The sequence below is a fragment of a genome, unplaced genomic scaffold (assembly GCF_019419815.1).
Source record: "Pyrus x bretschneideri cultivar Hongxiangsu unplaced genomic scaffold, Pyrus_bretschneideri_v1 Contig37, whole genome shotgun sequence".
NCBI lineage: Eukaryota > Viridiplantae > Streptophyta > Magnoliopsida > Rosales > Rosaceae > Pyrus > Pyrus x bretschneideri.
Genome location: NW_025999690.1, coordinates 418,123 through 442,826, shown reverse-complemented (window position 1 = coordinate 442,826; position 24,704 = coordinate 418,123). Strand labels below are relative to the sequence as shown.

The 24,704-nt window shown below is 43.1% G+C and overlaps 1 protein-coding gene across 1 annotated transcript; it reads left to right on the top strand.

Moving 5' to 3' along the window:
• Positions 1 to 12,627: 12,627 nt before the first annotated feature.
• Positions 12,628 to 13,140, top strand: LOC125480890. The gene has a single exon (XM_048592126.1). The coding sequence runs from the start codon at positions 12,628 to 12,630 to the stop codon at positions 13,138 to 13,140; it is 513 nt and encodes a 170-aa protein (XP_048448083.1).
• The last annotated feature ends 11,564 nt before the right edge of the window (positions 13,141 to 24,704 follow it).

The following is a 24,704-nucleotide window of genomic DNA, read 5'->3' as shown; positions in this document are numbered from 1 at the left end:
ACGACACTAAACATTTAAAACACAACCTAAACCTTCCAACACCCGTCTTAGGGATTTCCAATGCACATGACATGTTAAAAATCATCATTCCCACATATTTTAGTCATCTTCACACTTAAGTACATTCTTAATCATAGTCACCACATACTATTTCACAATTAAGCAATTAAAACCATGTTTTGAATGTAGTAACATGCCTTAGAGAATTTGCTCAATTCCTTACAAGATATGCACTCGATTTTCACTCAGATTTTCTAACTACACACCCTAATCTAGTCATATGTGAGAAGATTGATGTAAACATGAAAACGAACACTCACATATATGTATCACAAAGAACACAATTTCTGGAGTTAATAAGCATGTTTAGATATGATCTCATGAATGGAATGCTACTACTTAGACGCGAGAACCAGTGACACCATATGCTCATACCAAATTCAAACTCCACAATTGAAATGCATAACACTCAAGATAGAAGTCAAGGGTTGTAACGGGGCTTGGGATATTGGCTCACAAGGAAAGGTAGGGATAAACAAAAGTTCTTTAAACAATAGCAAGCAAAGTAATGAAATTAAGGCTTAGAATTCACTTGGCATGCAGAAATCAACTTTTAGACATAAGGGGGAGATTCAACAACTCTTAGGGCCTAATTTATTGTTTTGGGCCCTTACTTCAACCAACAATACTTTTCAACTTTTTTTTTTTTTTTTTTTTTTTTTTTCTTTTTTTTTTCTTTCTTTCTGTCTTTTTGGCCGTGCCTATGGCACATCAACTCACATAAACACTCTTTCCCCCACACTTATTTTCTGCAATACCTTAATCAAAAGGAATTCATTGCTTACTATGCTTCAAGAACAAGGGTAAGGACGGTCATATTCTAGGTTAAGTGAGGATAAAGTGGGTTAACAAAGAACATGGGCTAATATGGCTCAACGGGGGTAAAACTTACAACATATACGAAATATGGGAAGTGAGGCTATTTGGCTATGGTGGCAACTACACAACTTCATCTTGATATATGTTATGCAAATCAATAACATGCTTTGAATGAAATGGGCATGAGTTCTAGCATTTGGAACTATATGATGAAACGCCTTCTAAGTAGTAACCAAGCAAAGAATAATGAGATCATGCAACAACTTTGGAAAACAAGAAATCACAGATTATACTCTCCAAAGAACGTTATAGGCTCAAGTCTCTCAGGGTTGTAGCGTTTGTTTGAGTTCCTTCCTTCAAGCATGTTACATAACTAATTTTTTTTCTTTTATGATTGCATGTGAAGTCATACATTATAACCATAACCAAGCATATACCAAGAGTAAATCAAACTTTTCTCCATGTTTATAACTCTTTTTAACAGTCATGCAATTAGAAACCAAATCCTTATCATTGTGTTGGAAGGTGACCTACAACACAAAAATGACTCAAAACACTCTTTTTAGGCTTTTCAAAACATGTTTTTCAAATTTTTATGTGATTTTCGAATTTTTAAGTCAAAACACACTAAACACACTTAAAAACAGCAAGAAACAACATTTGACGTTATGGTGGATAAAACCCTACGAATTTGCATCAAAATACTTTAGAAACTCCCCCACACTTAAATCAAACATTGTCCTCAATGTTAAAAACCACACTAAACACAAGCAAACATATAAACAGCAATTAAACATACTAAACATGGCAGAATGTATCTAACAAAGGGAAGAGTTTAGAGATGCAAATCTGGTTATGGAGTGTTCGTTCCATCTTCTCCTTGGTGATTGCAGTGAGGCTTGGATCTTTGTGATTCCACAGGCTTACTCTTGAACTGCGCTGCTCCCATCGTTGATTTTCCTTTGTGCTACTCTTGAACTGGGCAGCAGGCTTCCTTTGGTCTCCCCCGAAGGTCTGAGCTTCCTCCTCTTATCTGTTTCTTTGTTCAATCTCTCCAATTCGTATTGAAGAGGGTTAGAGGATAGCTCAGCAAAGCTAGGTAAGCAACCAGGGAATAGAGTCCAGATAGACTCCAAGTGCCGGCTGATTGCTTCTTTCACTTTGCCATGCAAGTAATATCAAGGACAAAGGAAAAGACAGGGAAAGAGCATGATATGAGATACCTTTGCTTTTGCCCTTGATGATATGAGATACCTTTGCTTTTGAAGAAGCGGTGAATGAATCAGCACCTGTATTTGTGGTGCTGTTTCCTCTTGGGTCATCTGTACTCCAGGCATCTGGTATCATCTTTGGGGAAGAAGAAAGAATTGAGTATTTCGAAAAGCTTTGCTGGGAGTGCGCCCTCAGAGGTGAGAAAGAGTTGGGCATTTTCTTCAGTTCTGTCTTGCCAAAAAAAAAAAAAATGAAGGTCGACATATATAGGGAATTCAATAGGAAGTGGTGATACTGTTCTTTTACCGTTGTCGACAAACATTTTAATCCCGCAAATCCGGCTTTTTGGAATAGTGACGACTCTTCGATCTTTGAAGACGCCTCTTCGATAAAGCTGCACGCGTTTTCTGAAAAGCAGATAAAGCGTCGCCGAACTTTGCGCTTGTCGGCTAAAGACGTGTAGTTGCGATGATGGCCTCCACGTGTTGAACGCGTTTTCTGAAAAGCCGAGGCTTTTTGAATCGGTGGACGCGTTGCCTTGGCTTTTTATAGAGCTATCGATCACCGACAACTTACACACTCTGAAGATTTTCCATTCTTGAAACTCGTCTCCGGCCCTTTGAAAATCTACTCCGTCCAACCCTTCTCTTTAACTTCGTGAACAATGGCTAGCTCATCCAACCCATCGAACCTTTGCTTAGATTTGAGTCTAAGCAGTGATCCGGTCGCGTCTCATCAGGGTAAGGTATGGTGCCCGTCTTTCTTATCTTCCCATGGCCCTCTTACAGATGAAGACTCTGTGATGACGGATCCCACAACGGCTACGATAGTGGCTCGGAACCTCCTCACTCCCAAAGACAGTCAGCTGCTTTCAGGACGGTCCGATGAGTTGGCCGTTCAAGAATCCCTGGCTCTGAGTGTTCAGTGTGCTGGCTCTGTGTCCAACATGGGCCAACGCCTTCTTGCTCGCTCCCGACAGGTTGAATCCTTGATGGCGGAGGTGGAGAGTCTTAAGCAGGAGATCAAACAACTTAAGTACGAGAACCGAAGTTTGCACGTGCTTGCCAATAATTATTCAACAGGCATGAAGAGGAAGCTTGATGAGCTTAATGACCGTCAACGGTTTGCAGCTTTCTTCCAGAGGCACCTCTTTCCTGGGTCATCCAGCGTTCCACCAAGGTTTGGGGCCTTGAATGATCTATCTTCGGTGCCTCCCGCTCCTATGCCTCCTGCTCCGATGCCTCTTGCTCCGATGCCTCCTGCTCCGATGCCTCTTGCTCCGATGCCTCCTGCTCCGAGAGTGTTGCCACGTAGTGGGGCCTCACGTACACAACCTTTGTAAAGGCTCCATCTTTCTGCCATGTTTAGACACAATTGTAATTTATCGAAAAATCAATGAACAAGCTTTGTTTTATTTACTGTATTGGGTTGCCTAAGACACAAACAAACACCAAAATGACTCAAATGACTCTAAAAACACATCTTTTTGGGTTTTTCAAAAGAATTTTTTTTTTCAAATTTTTATCAAATTTTCGGAGTTTTATGCCAAGACACTATAAAACACACTAAAACACTCTAAAAACGCTTAAAACAGCAAGAAACAACATTCTAAGTGATAGGTGAATAAATCCCACGAAATTCATGCAAAAACAATTTGTTTACCCCCCCACACTTAAATCAAACATTGTCCTCAATGTTTTAAGCATAAAGTCACAAAAGAGCAAGCAAATAAACAAATACGATAAAGAAAGCAAAGTAAAGGCAGTAAAGAAAAGGAAAGGAATAAAAATAAGTCTCTTAAAGGGGTTTCCAAGTTCTTCTCTATTCGGATGCATGGGTTGCCTCCCACGAAGCGCTTTCTTTTACGTCTTGCAGCCGGACGAGACCTCTCTTCAATCTTCATTTGAGCCCACGGAATGGAAAGGAATGTCTTCCACCACTTGCCCCACACCATGCTCGTAATATGGCTTCAACCGATGCCCGTTCACCTTGAATTCTACGCCATTCCTTAAGCTTTTTATGTGGACTGCACCATAAGGTAAAACGTTAGTAACAACAAACGGGCCAATCCATTTAGAACGCAACTTACCAGGAAACAAACGTAGGCGAGAGTTGAAAAGTAACACTTTCTGCCCAACTATAAAGGTCTTGGTTCGAATCATTTTATCATGGAATGCTTTGGTCTTGGCTTTGTACATTCGGGCATTCTCATAGGCTTCATTCCGAATCTCCTCAAGTTCATTCAATTGGAGCTTCCTATGAACTCCCGCTGCATCTATGTCCATGTTGAAAGTCTTCACGGCCCAATGTGCCTTGTGCTCTAACTCTACGGGCAAATGACATGGCTTACCATAGACGAGCCGAAAAGGTGACATCCCAATGGGTGTTTTGTACGTCGTACGATATGCCCACAGTGCATCATCTAAACGTAAGCTCCAATCCCTCCTTGTTGGTCCAACGGTCTTCTCCAAAATTTGTTTGATTTCTCGGTTAGACACCTCGGCTTGGCCATTTGTTTGAGGATGGTAAGGTGTGGAGACCTTATGGTTGACATGGTACTTTCTTAGCAACGCCTCAATGGTCCGATTGCAAAAGTGAGACCCTCCATCACTTATGATTACTCTCGGCATTCCAAACCTAGCAAAAATGTTAGTTTTCACGAAATCTGCAACCACCTTAGAATCGTTAGTACGGGTAGCTTTTGCTTCCACCCATTTAGAAACATAATCAACAGCTAGCAAGATATAAGTGAAACCATAAGATGGAGGGAAAGGGCCCATGAAATCAATGCCCCAAACATCAAAAATTTCAACATTAAAGACAGGGGTTTGTGGCATTTGGTCCTTGGTACCTATGTTACCCATTCGTTGGCAACGATCACAAGACATGCAAAAGGTTCTAGCATCCCTAAATATAGTCGGCCAATAAAAACCACACTCTAGAACCTTGAGGGCAGTGCGTTGTGTGCCAAAATGACCACCACATGCATATGTGTGACAAAAGCTTAGAATTGAGTGAAATTCAGAATCATGTACACATCTACGTACAATTTGATCTGAGCAATACTTCCACAAATAAGGGTCATCCCAAACATAGAAACGTGCATCATTTTTAAGCTTATCACGTTGGTGCTTGTTTAGTTCATTTGGAAATTGTTTAACCACCAAGTAATTCACTAAATCTGCATACCATGGTTCACTTACCTCAATGGATAGCAGCTGCTCATCGGGAAAAGTTTCAGGGATAGGTACGGCATGTTCATGCTCCTCGTGGATCATTTGGCTTAAATGGTCAGCCACTACATTCTCGCTTCCTTTCTTATCCCGGATTTCAATATCAAATTCTTGAAGAAGAAGAATCCAACGGATAAGCCTCGGCTTTGCTTCCTTTTTCGTGAGCAAGTACCTCAAAGCTGCATGATCAGAATAAACGATTACTTTAGTACCAATTAAATATGAACGGAATTTATCTAAAGCAAAAACCACAGCTAGAAGTTCTTTTTCCGTCGTGGAGTAGTTCAATTGGGCATCATCGAGAGTCCGAGAGGCATAGTATATGGCATGCGGCCGCTTGTCTCTTCTTTGTCCTAGAACAGCTCCTAATGCATAGTCGGATGCATCGCACATGAGCTCGAACGGAAGGCTCCAATCTGGAGGTACAATAATGGGGGCCGAGACTAGCTTCTCCTTGAGTTGGTTAAATGCCGAATTACACTCTTCATCAAACTTGAATGGCACATCTTTTTGAAGCAATCGGCAAAGAGGGTTGGACATCTTGGAGAAGTCCTTGATAAAACGCCTATAGAACCCTGCATGGCCAAGAAACGAACGTACCTCTCTAACCGAAGTAGGAGAGGGTAAGTGACGTATAAGGTCTATTTTCGATTTATCTACTTCAATTCCTTTTTCTGAAACAATATGTCCTAAAACTATACCTTGTTTCACCATAAAGTGACATTTCTCCCAATTCAAGACAAGGTTAGATTCAACACATCGTTTCAAAATTAAGGTCAGATTATCCAAGCAATTATCAAATGAATTCCCAAACACACTGAAATCATCCATGAAAACCTCAATGATCTTTTCAACAAAATCGGAAAATATACTTACCATACACCTTTGGAAAGTGGCCGGTGCGTTGCATAAGCCAAATGGCATGCGACGATAAGCAAATGTTCCAAAGGGACATGTGAATGTGGTCTTCTCTTGATCATTCGGGGCTATCACAATTTGGTTATATCCAGAGTATCCATCAAGAAAACAGTAAAAAGCATGACCGGCTAACCTTTCGAGCATCTGGTCGATGAATGGCAGAGGAAAGTGATCTTTCCTAGTCATGGCATTTAGCTTCCGGTAATCGATACATACTCGCCATCCAGTCTGAATGCGTGTAGGCACGAGCTCATTCTCATCATTCTTGATAACAGTTACTCCGGACTTCTTGGGAACGACTTGAACTGGAGAGACCCAACGGCTATCGGAGATAGGGTAGATCACTCCGCAATCCAAAAGCTTGATTATTTCCTTCTTCACTACTTCCATCATCGGCGGGTTGAGACGGCGTTGAGCCTCTCGGGATGGCTTAGTCCCCTCCTCAAGAAGTATACGGTGCATGCATGTGGTAGGGCTTATTCCTTTAATGTCGGCCAAAGTCCACCCTATGGCCGTTTTTTGTTCTCGCAGCACCCTCATAAGCTTCTCCTCCTCCATTGCCGTGAGACTTGATGAAATGATGACGGGCAATGTTTCGCCTTCTCCCAAAAACACATATTTCAAATGGTCCAGCAACGGCTTAAGTTCAAGCGATGGTGCCTGAACAACAGAAGGTAGCATCTTAGTGGAAACTGAATTTGAAAGTGAGAGTGGAACCTTACCATATTGTTGTGGCAATGACTCAAGGGCTGCCATAACCTCAATTATTTCTTCACTAGAACCCATGGCAAAGAATTCCTCCTCCTTGCCGTGGCCTTGCATTGGCCCAAATCCGTCATTTTTGCACTCTATGGCCTTAGTGATGGTTGTTTCCAGGGCGTCCTCGTTCAATTCTTCAAGGTATACCTGTGCCAAAGAATCGATAACATCAATGGAAAAACAAGAATGGTCATCAACGGGATATCTCATAGTTTCAGAAATATTAAAATCAATCACTTCCCCATCGAATTCCATTGTCAAGGTGCCTTTGTATACATCAATCTTCGTTCGGGCCGTCTTCATGAATGGCCTACCAAGGAGAATCGGCAAAGATGTAGAATGGGCTGAATCCTCCATGTCTAGGACGTAGAAATCAGCCGGAAAAATTAAATGGTTCACCTGCACAAGCACATCTTCCAACACTCCTTTTGGATACGCGTTAGAACGATCGGCCAGTTGTATAATTACACCATCTTGTTTTAATTCACCCAAATTCATAGATGCATAAATAGAATAAGGCATGACATTTATGGATGCACCTAAATCAAGCATGGCATGTTCAAAACGATTATGTCCAATCACACAAGGAATCGTGAAACTACCGGGGTCTTTGCACTTGGTAGGCAGTTTACGTTGCAAAACAGCGGACACATTTTCGCTTACCTTCACTACCTCTTTGTTTGCCCTTCTTCTCTTTGTATTGCATAGGTCCTTGAGGAATTTAGCATACTTTGGAACCTGTTTGATTGCATCGAGAAGCGGTATGTTCACTTGCACCTTCCGGAACGTTTCAAGAATGTCCTTCTCGCTTTCTTCCTTTTTTTCTTGCATGAACCTGCGAGGAAAAGGTACATTGGGCAGATTAGGACGTGAAGTACATGAATTTGAATTTAAATTACCTGATTTGGCCGAGTTAGGGTGATTGGGGGCCTGCGGCATTGGGTTTTTCACTCTTTCCGTGGGTGAGCTAGATACTTCCTCAGGTTGTGTTGTCTCTTCATCTACTTTCTGGGCAGATTTGGGATTGTTTGGCTCGGTCCCAACTTCTTTTCCACCCCTTAGGGTGATGGCCTTGGCGGATTCGAATCCTCCCTTTGGATTGACTGTGGTTGAGCTAGGAAGCTTTCCTTGCTCTCTAATCTGTCCAAGGAACTCAGAAATCTGCCCTATTTGTTTCTTCATATCCATCATCTCCTTCTCGTTATTTTCTATCCGGTTGTTTTGATTTTGCAACCCCTGCGAAATAGAAGTTAGTAATTGCATAGCTTGATTACTTTCCAAGGACGTACCTGAATGAGATGATGCCGAAGGTTGTTGGGATTGTTGGGGTGCATACGGCTTGGAATAAAAACCAGGGGGGTTTGGCCTAAATCCTCCTTGTTGGGCAGCTTGTTGTGGTTCCCTCCATTTGAAGTTTGGATGGTCCCTCCATCCGGCATTGTAAGTATTCGAGTATGGGTTGTTTTGATTTTGTCCTTGGAAACCAATTGCATTGGCAGATTCCCACCCACCATTCTCGATTAGTTGAGGGCACTTGTCGGATGGATGCCCTTGAATTGAGCACACGCCACAAACTTCGTGTTCTTGTGCTTTTGGACCAATCACAACCTGAGAAACAAGAGAAGTAAGATTAGCAAGTTGTGATTGAATTTCAGAAATAGCACTAACCTCATTTACACTTTGTTGCCGTGGGGCTTCCCTTTGGCCCACTCCTTCATATTGTTGAGCGTTGAGCGCTCGGTTGGCTATGAGAATCTTGGCATCCCTTGGTGTTTTGTCCACCAATGCTCCTTCCGCTGATGCATCAAGCATTTGACGTTCGATAGGAAGGAGGCCCTCATAGAAATATTGAAGGAGAAGTTCCTCCTTCATTTGATGTTGAGGACATGAAGCTACAAGGCCCTTGAAACGCTCATAATAAGCCGGGAATGTCTCACCATGGTTCTGTTGAATACCACTAATTTTCTTCCGTAGGAGAATCATTCTCGAAGTAGGGAAGAATTTCTCCAAGAAAGCACGCTTCATACTCTCCCACGAAGTCACAGTTCCCGGGGCTAGTTCGTAGAGCCAATCTTTGGCCTTGTCCATAAGTGAAAATGGAAAGGCCTTCATCATCATTATACTCCCATCCACAGTGACGGGGGTCATGCTCGAACAAACCACCTCGAACTCCTTCAAGTGTTTGTTGGGGTCTTCCATAGACAAGCCATGGAACTTCGGAATATGGTGTAACAAACTGGATTTGAGTTCAAACACCTCAGTCTTCCCCTCTGCAGCCGTGGGGTATTGGATACAAAGAGGCAATGCATTATCCAAACCCGAGGCCGAAAGCTCCTTGATGGTTCTATTATCTGCTGCCATGGTTTGTTCTTCTTCAAAAATCTGATCCGTGGGCTTTTCTTCTACACCTACTTCGTCTTCTTCAAGCCCAGGTTGTGGTGGAGGTTGCTCTTGTTGACTCCTCGTTCTCCTCAAAGTGCGTTCAAAATCACCGTCAAAGTCGGAGATGTTCTCTATAATAGGCCGAGAGCTACGAGTCATACACAGTACCTGAAAAACAAGAAAACAAACAAACTAAGAATCTGAAATAAGAATGCACGAAAAACAAAAAAAAATAAAAAATAAAAATAAAAATAAAGACAAGGGACTAGCAAAGTTGCTAATCCCCGGCAACGGCGCCAAAATTTGATGCGAGAATTACTTGACACTCAAATTAAACCCTCGTTTGACAATTGTAGTAGAATGGATAAATGAGGGATCGTTCTAGACCGGGGATTAGGAGGGCTTGCTAAAACCTTCTAAATTGACTTAAAAACATAAAAACACAATATAAAACACTATTTAATGCTCGAAGAAAGCAAAACTAAAAATAAGAAAGATTAAGACTAAGACTTCAACGAAATAGGGGGGAATTGGATTTGGACGAATTTAAACTAAAACGTAAAAACAATATAAAATGTTAAACTAGACTCAAAGAATGTGAAATTAAACGTTAAAACACTAAGACAAACCAAAATAATCAAAATGCTTTAAAAACACAAACTAAATTGATTTCTAACTATATTGCACATTAAAGCAAAAGGGGGATTGAGATTTGATGAAAATTGAAATAACGAAACAAGAATGTAATTGATGAAATAAGATGGTTGGTGAATTAGCTAGAGGTTCTTTCTCCACACATGATATTTATGCATATGAATCAATTTCCAGTTATTCCTTCATTGAATTATGAACGACAATGCCCCAAATTAACCGTGACATCACTAGTTAACCCTCAGATTTTCCTTATATTATTGGATTGGATGGCATCATTCGACAACCCAAAACATTCTCAAAAGTTCCCTACATGTCATCATAATAGAGATACAATCGAAGATCATTAAGAATAATGAAAACCATAAGCATTGACAAAGCACTTGCAACTATGACATCATGTTACTCATGCTAAGAATTAAACTTAACGCGATCGTGACAAGCGACCTTCACTACTTTCAAGTATAAGTTAGTAACGATTATGTGAAACCTTCTTAAACTTTAGCCACATATTCATGCATGCTAATTAAGTGTCGACCCTCAATCAACAAACACAAATAAGTTAATCATCAAATAGTTAAGCCAATTGCATTCACGAATCAAGAGTTCATAACCGGAATTCATCAATTCATATTACATAAATAATCATGGTATTGAAATCACCCCTAGCTAAAAAGGGTTTAGTTCCTCATAACTTTGAAATCAAAGAAACACCTAAACATTCCAACAACTCAAACGTGAATTGTATGAACGTTTAGGCCCTCTTATCTTCCATTCCTCATATTACAAAACAAAGAGAATTGAATTTAAACTTTGAAATCAAAGAAACACGTAAACATTCCAACAACTCAAACGTGAATTGTATGAACGTTTAGGCCCTCTTATCTTCCTCTTTATTGTGGCACAAGAACTAAGGGATGTTGTAGGTGTGTTGAATGGATTGGGGGATTATGGAAATGGAAGAAATGGAGGAGAAATGGAAGAAAAACTCACGGCTAGGGAGAAGATGGAAGTGTTTGTGGTGTGTTGTGTATGAAATGAGATGATGAATGAATGAATGAATGCAAGGGTATTTATAGGAGTAGTGGAGGGAACATATAGGGAGAGAATGGATGGGAGAGCATGTGAATGATAGCTAGGAGAATGATTAAAGGGGTGTGAATGGTTGGAAATGCATGTGGGTGAATTGGTGGTGCAATGATGAAAAGTGAATAAATAATGCATGTAGGGTTAGCTAGGTTGGCTTTGTTTGGGTGCATGTGAGTTAAAGAGGGAGAATGTGGTGAAATGATGAAGTAGGAAGGTGGAAATGCATGTGAGATGTTGGAAAGGAAATGGGAATATGAGTGCATGTGGGTGAATGATTTGTGGTGCAATGATGAAGAGTTGCATAAAGAATGCATGTAGGGTTAGCTAGGTTGGCTTTGTTTGGGTGCATGTGTGTTAATGGTGGTTTTGCATGTGAATTGATGGATTGTTTTTGATGGAATGGATGGTTCTTTGCATGGCTTTTGAAGTGATTGTGGGCTTTGGAATTGGAAGGAAATGCATGGCCTTGGGGTTGGTTTAAGAGAGAATGGGCTAGGCCCTTTGTTTTATATCCAAAATGAATACAAGGCCTTCAAATTCGTCCAACACTTTGGCTCCAATCATATGCTATCCATTCCAAGCCCAATTTTGCTCCAAAATGCTCCAAAATGCATCTTTTTGCTTCCTTAGCCATATGAACCTAAAAACACACGAAAATGGCTTAAACTACTAAAACAACTATGAATTAACAACATAGATGCACGAAAACAAGCTAAGTAAGTCGCCTAAATATGCTCCTATCACAATGCATATAGCACGATACCAAGCAAGTCGTGCAATTATACATGCATAAATGAACAATGAAGAAGCTGAATTTGCAAACTCGCTTATGCAATATGAGCACCATGCCAAATCTAGCTATCGTGGTTCTATCACATGGTGTTCATTTGTGCAGCGTGATATAGAAAAGTGTCATGACCAGATGATTATTTATCGAATGTCCGAGATATTCTTCTCATGATTTTTGGAGGCGGTTTCAAATGAGGAGAAAGCTTTTTGAAAGCATCTTGAACGTAATTGTCCATCATGACTACTACTTTGCAAGAAAGATAAATGTCGTAGGCTGACAAAGTCTATCACCTCATCAGAAGCTCACATCTGCATTTCATATGCTAACTAATGGGTGTTCTGCAGACTTAACTAACGAGTATTGCCAACTTGTGAAGAGTACTACTATTGAGAACCTGAAGCATTTTTGTAAGGTAATTGAAGCTATATATGGATCCACATACCTACGCAAGCTAAATCATGAAGACTTGAAAAGGCTTCTGCGTAAGGCAGACAAAAGAGGCTTCTCTGGCATAATAGGAAGTCTCAATTGTATGCATTAGGAGTGGAAGAATTGTCCTACTGCTTAGGCTAGCCAATTCAAGGGCTGTCACAACAAGTCAACCATCGTGCTTGAGGCCGTGGTATATTACAACACATGGATACAATCAAGACTTTTAATCAAATAATGATATCAACATTCTTTGGTCTTTTCTTCTGTTCGATGATGTTGTCAATGGAATGGACGTACAAAGTAAATGATAATAGACATGAACTAGGTTACTACTTAATTGATGGTATTTATCCTAGTTGGTCTATCTTTGTGAAAAGTTATTCTTATCCCAATAGTGCAAAGAAGAAATTATTTTCGCAGAAACAAGAGTTTTACAGGAAGGATGTCGAGAGAGCATTTGCGATCCTACAAGTCCGATACGCCATTGTTAAAGGGGTTGCATGTTTGTGTAATGTGGAAGACCTTTATTCAATCATGCTGATGTCCATAATTTTGCACAACATGATTGTGAAAGATGAGTACGTTGAAATTGAGGAAGATTTTGACGAAGATGCGGATGATGACCAACCACCATATGCCAGAGCCATGACAATAGATGTTGAATATCTCGCTACAACCACATACGACACCCAACAGGATAGGGTCACACTGAGTGAGTATATGAGACGTTTAAATAGAATTCAAGCTCCTCAAGGTCATGACACACTCTACAAGGATTTGGTTGAGCATATATGATGCCGAAAAGGCAAACGTTGATGATAGATAATCTTAAGTGTATTAATGTGTTATGTTATTGTTTGGGCCCAAAATATTATTGGGCCGGGCAGCAGGATGTGCTGGGCCCAAGGTAACGACAAATACCGTGGGCCGAATAATGAAACTTGGGCCAGCTGGCAGGGTTGGCCAGATCCTATCCTCAGTAGTCCAGATGAATAGGAAAGGTCGAGGAAATCCTGGTATGACCAGGATTCTCGACCAGCGAGGAATAAAACCCCAAAAGGGAGGAAAATTCAGAATCCCAGTAGGAGTTGGGTTGTCCGAGTTAGAGGTGAAATGGGACAAGGACTCCCAATCCGAATCAGAGCGCGAATTGATCTCAAGGAATAGGGTGCTATAAATACAAGAAATCACGTAATAGAAAGGACCTTCAACTCAGCATACAATTGCCCTGCGTAAAACCTCTCAAACACCTTGAGATTTTTCCCTTTTCTTTTACCTGCCGACATACCTTCAGTTTGGATAAACAGCACTATGGAAGTACCCGGCGAGCATCTTCAGTTTGGATAAACAGCACTGCTGCCGCAGAATCAGCCGACCGAGGCGCACCTTCAGTTTGGATAAACAGCACCGCGTCGAGGTCGACCGATTATCTATCTAAGTCTCGACCGAGAAGGATTTTCGAGTCATTGTTGGTAGAGGTCATCTTACTAAGCCTTTCCGGCATAGTAGGGTGTTACGAATTGCATTGCTCGGTGCATTGGACGCCGAGTGGTTTTATGATTGGATACTCGCAAGTAAGCTTCAGGGTTCGGCATTCCGACGGCCGAACTACGTTTACCATCAAGACATACATCACATTTGAGTACCTGTGCCCATATAGTTTGATCTCGATTCGGCGTGCTTATACTTTTACGAATATAATCACAGTGACCGAATCAGGCTCCGACGACTTGTGAACTCCGTAGAATTAATAGCCTTGTCTTCAGGCTATAGAACCCAGAGACTGAGAGCGTTCCTTCCTTGGTCGCAATCGCAAGATACAGAAGTCAACAGCGCACCCAACGCGACAACATCAAATTTTACTCTTCGGCCGAGCTCGGCCGACGAGTTGGCACGCCCCGCATTCAACCAAAGGACGTAGTTAGCTCATTAGTTACTCGGCCTGCGCGCCACGTAGGTTTTGTAATTTTTAGAGTCAACATTTTGGCACGCCCAGTGGGACTATTGTGCTAAACCTTCGGAGTTCATGACCATTGAGACACGGTCTACCAAGAAGAAACAACCATGGGAAAGTCAACAGCTGACTTACCAGTGCAAGGCCTTGGGCAGGATTCGCACCTAGCAAAAAATCCAATCATTGCTGCGCCACCCGAGGCTACAAGTGTGACACGCCGAGAAAATGAAATCTGTCTCGGCGGGCAACCTCACAATGCGGCGATCCTGAATCAAACGACGGGTATGCTTGTGGAGGGGATAGTGGAAGATTACGACGACAATGGAGGAGAAGGCTCTGATCCACCGACTAGGTCATTTCTTCGGAGATGACTTAATGAGCAGTATTGTCAGGTCGAGCAGTCGATTGGTCAAAAGATGAATGATTTGCTAGAAGCAATACGAAGTAACAACGATACACAGACCAGAATGCTTGAAATATTAGTTAGTAAAGCCTTCGAAGATGGCCAGGTCGGCCAACCTCGGCAGCTCTCGACGAACGTGCCCATACCAGCCGAGAGAGGGTCCGCTCGACCAGTCACCTTAGAAAGAAGAGGACCAGGAAATAGATTCGAGGGACTAAGCCAGGGAGAAGAAGCCGCTTCCGTGAATATGACCGAGGTCCAGAGAATGATTGATTCGGCCCTGAAGAAAGGGTTGAAGTTTCCAAAATTCATTCATCCATACCCGGCTTACGTAGAAAGGTTTGAATACCCACGAGGATTTAAGATCCCTGATTTCAGCCTCTTCGCCGGGGAATCGTCTTTGTCCTCATTAGAACATGTGGCTCGTCTCACAGCGCAGTGTGGAGACGTCAATAACGACTTCTACAAACTACGTTTGTTTAATTTTTCATTGACAGGCTCCGCTTTCGCCTGGTACATTAATCTTCCACCCAATTCTGTGCAGAGTTGGGAGGAGTTGGTCGAAAAGTTCCATGAACAATTCTATCGGCCAGGGATGGAGATGTCCGTGTCATCCTTGGCCAGGATGGCTCAAGCATCCGACGAATCTCCGATGGAGTACTTAACAAGGTTCAAGTCGGCCAGGAATTGGTGCCGAGTACTGATGCGAGAATTATACACGCACAAATTAAACCCTCTTTTTGACAATTGTAGTATGGATGTAAGTAGGGATCGTTCTGGACCGGGGATTAGGAGGGATTGTTAACCACTTGGATTTGACTTCAAAAACGTAAAAACAAGATAAAACACTAAACTAGACTCAAAGAATGTGAAACTAAACGTTAAAACACTAAGACAAACCAAAAGACTCAAAATGCTTTAAAAACACAAACTAAATTGATTTCTAACTAAATTGAACAATAAAGTAAAGGGGGATTGGATTTGGACGACTTTAAACTAAAAATGGAAACTTGGAAACAAAACAAATTGTAAATATGGATTTGACGGAAATGAATGGATGGGAAGCTAACTAAGGGGTTCATCTCCACATATGTTATACTTGCATACAAAACGATGTCTAATTGCTTTTCAATAAACCATGAATTCTCAACGCCCCGGGTTAATTAGGTCCGCTTAAATTAACCGTCAAGTTTTCCTTAAGTTAATGAATTGGATGATTGCATACGACAATCCAAAGTATTCCTCACAAGTTCCCTACATGAATTGCATAATAGAGATACAAGCAAGAATCATTAAGCATCATGAAAACTTTAAGTGTTGACGAGGCATTCGTTACTATGATTGCATGAAACTTATGCCAAGAATATGTTTAACACGATTGTTTATAAGCAACCTCCACTACTTGTGAATATAAGTTCATAACTATTACGTGAAACTCACTTATATTCTAGCGTCAAATTCATGCATGAAAATTAAGCGTTCATTCTTAATAAACATACATAAATAGGTTATCAATCAAATAGTTAAACAAATTGAATTCACAACTTATGAAACGTAATTAAAAGTAATCAAATCATATTACAAACATAAACATAGTTTCGAATTACCCCCTAGCTAAAGGGGGTTTAGTTCCTCATAACTTTGAAATCAAAGAAACACCTAAACATTCCAACAACTCAAAACTTTGAATTGTATGAACGTTTCAGCACTCTTTTCTTCCATTTCTCATACGTACAGAACAAAGAGAATTAAAATGAAACTTTGAAATCAAAGAAACACCTAAACATTCCAACAACTCAAAACTTGAATTGTATGAACGTTTAGGCACTCTTCTCTTCCTCGTTGTTGTAGCACAAGGTTTAAGGATAGGTTGGTTGGGGGGATGGAAGTGTTGGGGAATTATGGAAATGGATGAGGATTGGTGGAAATGGAAGATGGTTTTTGGATTCTAAGGGAGAAAGGAATGTGTTTGTGGTGTGTTGTTGTGTTGTGAATGAGATGATATTTGAATGAATGAATGCAAGGGTATTTATAGGAGGAGTGGAGATGTATATGGCTATTTGTTTAAGGTGTTTGTGGTTGCAATGATGAAGAATTGCATGTGGAAATAAAAGGGAAAATGTGGTGAAATGATGAAGTATGAAGGTGGAAATGCATGTGAGATGTTGGAAAGGAAATGGGAATATGAGTAGGCCATGGCATGGGAGTTGTTTTGTTGGTGTAAATGTGCCATGGTTGCAATGATGAAGAATAAAGGGTGCATGTGGGGTGGAATTGAATGAATGCAAAGTGAATGAATAATGAAATGAGTTAAAGAGGGAGAATGTGGTGAAATGATGAAGTAGGAAGGTGGAAATGCATGTGACTTGTTTGTGGAATAAAGAATGAATGGTGGAAATGTGAGTGAATGATGTGCATGTGTGTGAATGCATGTGTTGATTTAAAGAATAGGTATGCATGTGAATTAGTTTGGAAAGAGGTGGGTGTGCATGTGAGATGAAATGCATATGTTTGAAATGTGTAGATGATTATGAGTATGATAAGTGATAAATGAATGATATGTGGTGAGTGATAAGTGAATGGAAATGATAAGTGATAAGTGAATGGAATTGATAAGTGAAAGGTTTGATAAGTGATAAATGAATGATATGTGGTGAGTGATAAGTGAATGGAAGTGAAAAGTGATAAATGGACTAGTTTAAAGGGCTAGGGTTTGAGTACATAGAATGGGCCTAAAATAGGTTGGTTTGCATGGCATAATATGTTTGATTGGGCTAGAGGTTTTCCATGGCTCAAAGGATTTGTTTGATTGGGCTAGGCCCTTTGTTTGATGTCCCCAAAGAGCATACAAGGCTTCAATTTCGTCCATCCTCTTTGCTCCATGATTAAGCTATCAAATCCATGCCCAAAAGTGCCCCAAATAGCCTCAAAATGCACTTTCTTGCTCCCTAAGCCCTTAGAACCTGAAAACACACAAAAGAAGCATAAAGGACTAAAATAACTATGAATTACCAACATAGATGCACGAAAACAAGCTAAGTAAGTCGCCTAAATATGCTCCTATCAAGTACCACTCCCCGAAGTGGAATTCTTCAGGATTGCTCTCAACGGATTAGACGTGGAGTACAAAAAGAAGTTCCTGGGGGCAAACATTCGCGATATGTACGAACTTGCTCAACACGTCGAACAGTATGATTATCTGCTCCGAGAAGAAAAGATATCGAAGTCACCATCACGGGGAACGTTGTATAAGAACCCCACGGTTAGCTATGCCTCGACCGAAAACGGGGACCCACAGTACGTCAGTGTGGATGCGGCCGAGATAGTAATAGACAAACCATACGTCTGCAAGGCTCTGGCTCAAGTAAATAGCAAAGGCACAAAAGCCCATTCGGCCGCCGAGGACATAAGTAAACCTTCAAAAGTCTACACTTTCGACATCACCAAGGCCGATGCAATTTTCGATCAATTATTGGTAGCAAAGATCATCAAGCTTCGGCCGGGACATATTATCCCTAAGGCCGATGAATTGAAAGGAAATGTATACTGCAAGTATCATAACTCTAATAAGCATGCGACCAACAATTGTGTCGTATTTCGGGATACAATACAAAGTTGGATCGAGAAAGGAAAGTTGAAATTTCCAGAAAAGCAGATGGCGGTCGACGCCAATCCCTTCCCTTCAACAACAATTGGTATGGTGGATGCTCATTTTCCTAAAAACAAAGGGAAGGCCGAGTACGTCCCGGTGCAGCATATCCATCAACGGAATGGTCTAACAAGGCTAAAGCTCGATGTCTTTTCGAATGCACCACCCACGGAACAATCGGGACCACCCGCCGGTGAACCTACGACGAGGTCAACAAATTCCGACGATTCTCATGGATCAAAGGTTTTATGTGACCATTGTAAAACACCAGTTGAGCCTGGGAAGAAAACATCTTCAACACCACCCACGGTCCTTACCGCGTCAGCAATATCACCAAAGGAGCTTGGGCCGCAACGTCAAGTGTTCGATCGACTCGGCCCACAAGTACGACCGACAGACTAGGCCTCGGTCAGGCGGCGTCTTGACTTCGACGTACCTTTCTATAATGAGGATTATTACTCGCGCAATACCAACAGTTCCAGCTCTTCAGCCGATTGCAAAACTTTCAAGCCACCCAGGACATCGGATAACGCTGGTACAGTTACAATTCCCAGACAGGTTTATATACGGCGTTATCTAAATCCCAAAAACGTCGCCGTCAACGGATCGATTGCATGGCTCGGCGACGAGAAGCGCAGGCCAGTCCCGCCAACCAGTGGCAACCAAACAAGGCCATGGAAAGCGTAAGTGAACGGCCAACCCCGACTATCACGACCGAGTTAGCCGAAGGGAAGAAAGTAGCAGCTGCCGGTTTCGAAACCACCATTGAGGATTCTGAGAAACGTATCAAAATTCTTCTCCGGCCTGGGGAGACGAGAACTCGTCTGGAACACTTTAGATAAGAGGCCGAAAAGAAACTTTCTCCGTTACCATCGCGCGAACCGTTTATCAAAGTACGGCGCAACTTACACCCCCCATTCCTCGGTGAATCCCTGGAATACATGCGAAAGTTTCATAAGAAATACTCCGCCAATGACTTGTACGGACTACCCAAGGCGTGTCAGGAAGCCCTCGACCTAGCTCTTACTTGCCCTGATGCCGAGCAAATTATTCAGAAAACTTCTGATCCAGCAATTAAAGCGCGATTCCAGCACATACGGGAAGCTCGGGTACTTGGTTTTGAAGTTAATCCTTATACAGATATTGACACCGCCGAATTACCTTTCTCGCCGGATGACCTTCAGCATTTGCGCTATCATTTCGAAGTTTTCTCGGCTGTATCGCTCTTCGGCCTCACGGTCGACGAAGAGAAACGGATAGCACGGTTGGATACATATCTCGACAAGAGGAACGCCCGCATTGCCTATGAAGAACGAGCCCGTATAACAAAGGACCGACATAAACCTTCGACAGTCAACATGGTCGAGGAAAATAGCCACACCACACTCGACTTGGTTCCCACGTCTCGGATACCGGCTCTTACCGAGGCACTCAAAAGTTTGATCGAGGATGTTCCGCCGGCTGATACTGTGGTTAGTTTAGAAGAAGACGACGACCACGATCCAATGGGTCCTTCGGTCCTCGAACAAATGGAGATCAGTATGGTCCACGTGTTACCAGCTGAATTTCAACCCAGTACCCACCAATCAAATTTCTTGGACGGAGATGTAGTCGCCGAAGAAGCAACACAAGTCGATTTCGTCGCAAACGACGACGACAGAGAAACCCGAAGCACATACAACCTTAAGGTGGCTTTGGCCGAACTATTTCCCCGCTCCCCTTCGGTTAATCTCCAACACTTGAAGCCGTTATACGTCACGGCTCACATCGAAGGATTTCCTATTTCTAAAGTGTTTGTCGACTGTGGAGCCACAGTCAACATTATGCCGATATCTGTCATGAAGGCTTTACGCCGTTCTGATAATGAACTCATTCCGTCAGGGATCACTATGAGCAGCTTCCTTGGTGACAAGTCTTAGACCAAAGGAGTGCTACCATTGGAAGTTAGCATTGCCGGTCGTCAACACATGACGACCTTCTTTATAATTGATTCCAAGACCGACTATAACGCATTACTTGGCCGCAACTGGATCCACCAAACCAGTTGCATTCCTTCATCACTATACCAAGTTCTCATCTTTTGGGACGGCAAATCGGTCACCGTCCACCCGGCCGATAATCAACCATTTGAGACCAACATGATTCAGGCTCGCTATTACGACGATCACGTCGGCTACATCACCCTCCAAGGCCTTAACGAGGATGGGCGGCCGACGAGAATTTTGGTACAAAAAGTAATTGAGGTCAGCGCCGAAACTGTCCAACAGGATTCGGCGAGACTTGGCTTGGCGGATTTAGTTACCAATGTCGATGATTGAGCACACCAAGCAAGAACAGCGTCAGGCCGCGGTTTCATCAACTATGGAACGTCTGCTGGCCCATTGGTACGCCATTACCAAGCAACCGCATTCCGGCATCAATTTAATCGAATTTTTGGTCGAAGCAGATGATGGCCCTGTTCTGTCTCTCGATAAAGTTCAGGCCTCACCGGCCGAACTCGAAGACCATCGGCCTCAAGTCAAGGACCCATTAGAAGAAGTTAACATAGGCACAGCCGATGAGCCTCGAATATTGTTTATAAGTGCTTTACTCCCACCGGCCATGAAGGCCGAACTCCGTAAGTTACTCCAGGAATTTAAAGATTGCTTCGCGTGGAGTTACCATGAAATGCCAGGCCTCGATCGAAACCTGGTAGAACATGAGCTACGCATCAAAGACGGATGTAAGCCTTTTCGGCAGCCCCCTCGCCGATTTTCGACCGAGGTACAACTCAGCATTAAGGAAGAATTAGTTCGGCTTCTCAAAGCCGGATTTATTAGGACCGCTCAGTACGTCGAATGGTTGGCCAATATCGTCCCAGTGTTGAAGAAAAACGGAGCCCTCCGTATCTGCATCGATTTCCGTAACCTAAATCTGGCTACTCCCAAGGACGAATATACAATGCCAATCTCAGATTTGCTAATCGATGTCGCGGCTAATCATGAACTGCTATCTTTCATGGACGGCCATGCGGGATACAACCAGATTTTCATCGCCGAAGCCGACGTCCACAAAACGGCTTTCCGTTGCCCAGGGGCACTTGGTACTTACGAGTGGGTAGTCATGCCATTCGGCCTCAAGAATGCCGGTGCCACATACCAACGGGCTATGAATATGATCTTCCACGACTTAATCGGGACCATCGTCGAAGTTTATATCGACGACGTGGTGGTAAAGTCGAAACGCCGCCAAACGCACCTGGATGATCTGCGGCAAGCGTTCCTTTGCATGCGTAGGAATAACCTCAAGATGAACCCAGCCAAGTGCGCTTTCGGTGTTTCGGCCGACAATTTCCTAGGATTTTTGGTGCACCATCGCGGCATCGAAGTCGACACAAATAAAGCACGCGCCATCATTAGCGCCCCACCACCCACAACAAAGAAACAGCTGCAGTCCCTACTCGGGCAGATCAACTTCCTCCGCCGTTTCATCGCCAATTCGGCCGGTAAAATGAAGGCATTCTCCACTCTCCTTAAACTTAAGGATACCGATGAATTTATATGGCGCGAAGAGCATCAGAGCGCATTCACACAAATCAAGGTGGCCCTTTCGACCCCACCCGTGCTGGTTCCGCCTTGTCGCGACAAACCCCTTAAATTGTACATTTCGGCAGCCGCCGAATCCATTGGGTGCCTCCTCGCGCAAGACAACAATGTAGGACGTGAGCAAGCTATCTTTTATCTTAGCCGAAATCTGAATTCACCAGAGCTCAATTATTCCCTCGTCGAAAAACTCTGCTTAGCTTTGTTTTTTGCCGCATCCAAGCTTCGGCATTACATGCTCCCATCAGTGAAGCAAGTCATCGCCCAAACAGACGTAATTCGGTATATGCTCACTCGGCCTATCGTCAAAGGCCGAATTGGGAAATGGACACTCGCCTTATCCGAGTTCAGCCTGCAGTACGTACCCCAAAAGGCTGTCAAAGGACAGGCTCTCGCCGATTTCTTAGCCCAACACCCTTCCCCATATGGTTTTGAAGGGGATGTCGACATCGGTCTGGTCGCCACACGCGATAACCATTGGACTATGCATTTCGATGGTTCCAGTACTTCGACTTCGGCGGGCGTCGGCATTGCAATTCAGTCACCCGACCACTGCCGGTGGTATTTTTCTCTCAAGTTGGATTTTAGCTGCACGAATAATCAGGCCGAGTATGAAGCTCTTATTATCGGCCTCCATGTTTTACACGATTTACGAGCCTCCCGTGTTCTTGTCCTTGGTGATTCCGAACTTGTGATTAACCAATTGAACGACATTTTTCGGTGCATGAGTTGTACTTTAGCGCCATATCACATGGTCGCCACCTACCTGGCCGAGTCATTCGAATGGATCACGTTTGAACATATTTCACGAATCCACAACACAGATGCCGACGAACTCGCCCAGATCGCCTCCGGAGCACAACTCATAGGGGGCAAGCTCGGCCGAATTACGACCACAGGCCTGCAACCATACCCGGCCTTGATCAATCGGCAAACCCTCCAGCGCACACACATAATACGTACTAGGGTAATGTCGCTCCCATCCTTACTAGAACGAGGAGACCCTGTAGAAGTATGTGCCATCGAGGTAGAGCCAGATGATTGGAGAAAAACGATGTTACGGTACCTTGATAATCCCAACGGGAAACACGACCGGAGAACAAAGGTCCTCGCCACGAACTACGTGTCATACCAAAAAGAGTTGTATCGCAAAGGCGAGGATGGGTTACTACTATTATGCCTCGGCCCACATGAGGCCGCCCAAGCAATGGCCGAGGTACATGAAGGTATTTGTGGGGCGCACCAATCTGGACGAAAGATGCGCTGGTTGCTTCGACGACATGGTTATTTTTGGCCCAATATATTAAAAGATTGTATCGAATATGCACGGAGATGCGTACCATGCCAAATTCATGGGAACGTGCAGAGAGCCCCGGCCGAATTACTACATTCGGTCACTAAACCATGGCCTTTCAGAGGTTGGGCAATGGACGTAATTGGAAAAATCACGCCATCATCGGGGGCAGCGAAACACGTGTGGATAATGGTAGCAACTGACTATTTCACTAAGTGGGTCAAGGCAAGATCATACGCCGAATTAACGGCCAAGGAGGTATGCAATTTCGTAGAGGAAAATATTGTGACCAGATTCAGCGTGCCAGAAATGATCATAACTGATAATGGCACTATATTCACGGCCGATAGGTTTAAGGAATACGCGGCAAGCTTGAACATCCGACTCGAGCAATCTACGCCGTACTACCCACAGGCAAACGGGCAGGCCGAGGCAAGCAATAAAGTGTTGATCGGCATCCTTGAAAAAATGGTAAAAGAGAAACCTGGGTTGTGGCACTTGAAGTTAAATGAAGCGTTATGGGCATACCGAACTTCACCCCGGTCGGCCACTGGAACCACTCCTTACGTGTTAACTTATGGACATGACGCCATGTTACCAGTCGAGTTGAGTATAAGTTCGTTACGAGTAGTCGAGCAGAGTGATTTGTTCAGTATTGAATATTGTCAAGCGATGCGGCAAGAATTAGAAGATTTAGAAGAAAGTCGAATCGACGCGGGTAACTTATTGGTAGCGCAAAAGAAAATTGCCGAACGAGCGTATAACCAGCGTGTAAGACAAAAAACGTTCGGCGAAGGAGAATTGGTTTGGCAAACTGTGTTGCCTGTTGGGATTAAAGACCCAAGATTTGGGAAGTGGTCGCCGAATTGGGAAGGGTCATTCGTCGTTCACAAAGTCCTCGGCAAGGGGGTATATCATCTCAGAGATCGGACGGGTTCAGTTCACAAATTACCGATTAATGGAAAGTTTTTAAAGAAGTACTATCCAATTACATGGGAAATGCAAGAGTAAGACCATTGTATTGGTAGCAAGACGACCATTGTACTGATAGCAAAACGACCATTGTATTAATATCAAAAGGATCATTACAAGAACAAATACAAATACAATGATGGGTTCCTAAGGGGTTGAAGGGAGGAAAGTCTCGAGGGCAGCTTTTAGCTCCAGCCACTTCGCTTCGCTCAAAATTATCTCTGTCTGCCGTGTCTTCTTGTTGCATTGCAGCTGCTGGACACGCCATGCACCGGCAGCGAAGGCCGTCAGCCGAGCCTTGTTAGCCTCAAAGTCCTTCTCAAGCTCGGAAGCAGCAGCCGACCTTTGTTGTCGAAGGTCAGAAATTTGACGCTCAAGGTCAGAGATCTGGCGATCAAACTCGGTCAGCTTCGCTTTCTTCGCTTTGATTGCCTCCAACTCCACTCGGCCAGCCTCCTGCGCGACCTTGGCCACCTTCAGGTCATCCTCGGCTTGTAGTGCCCGCT

Coding starts and splice junctions, on each gene's coding strand:
- LOC125480890 (XM_048592126.1), top strand. CDS start 12,628: ATGGAATGGACGTACAAAGTAAATGATAATAGACATGAACTAGGTTAC.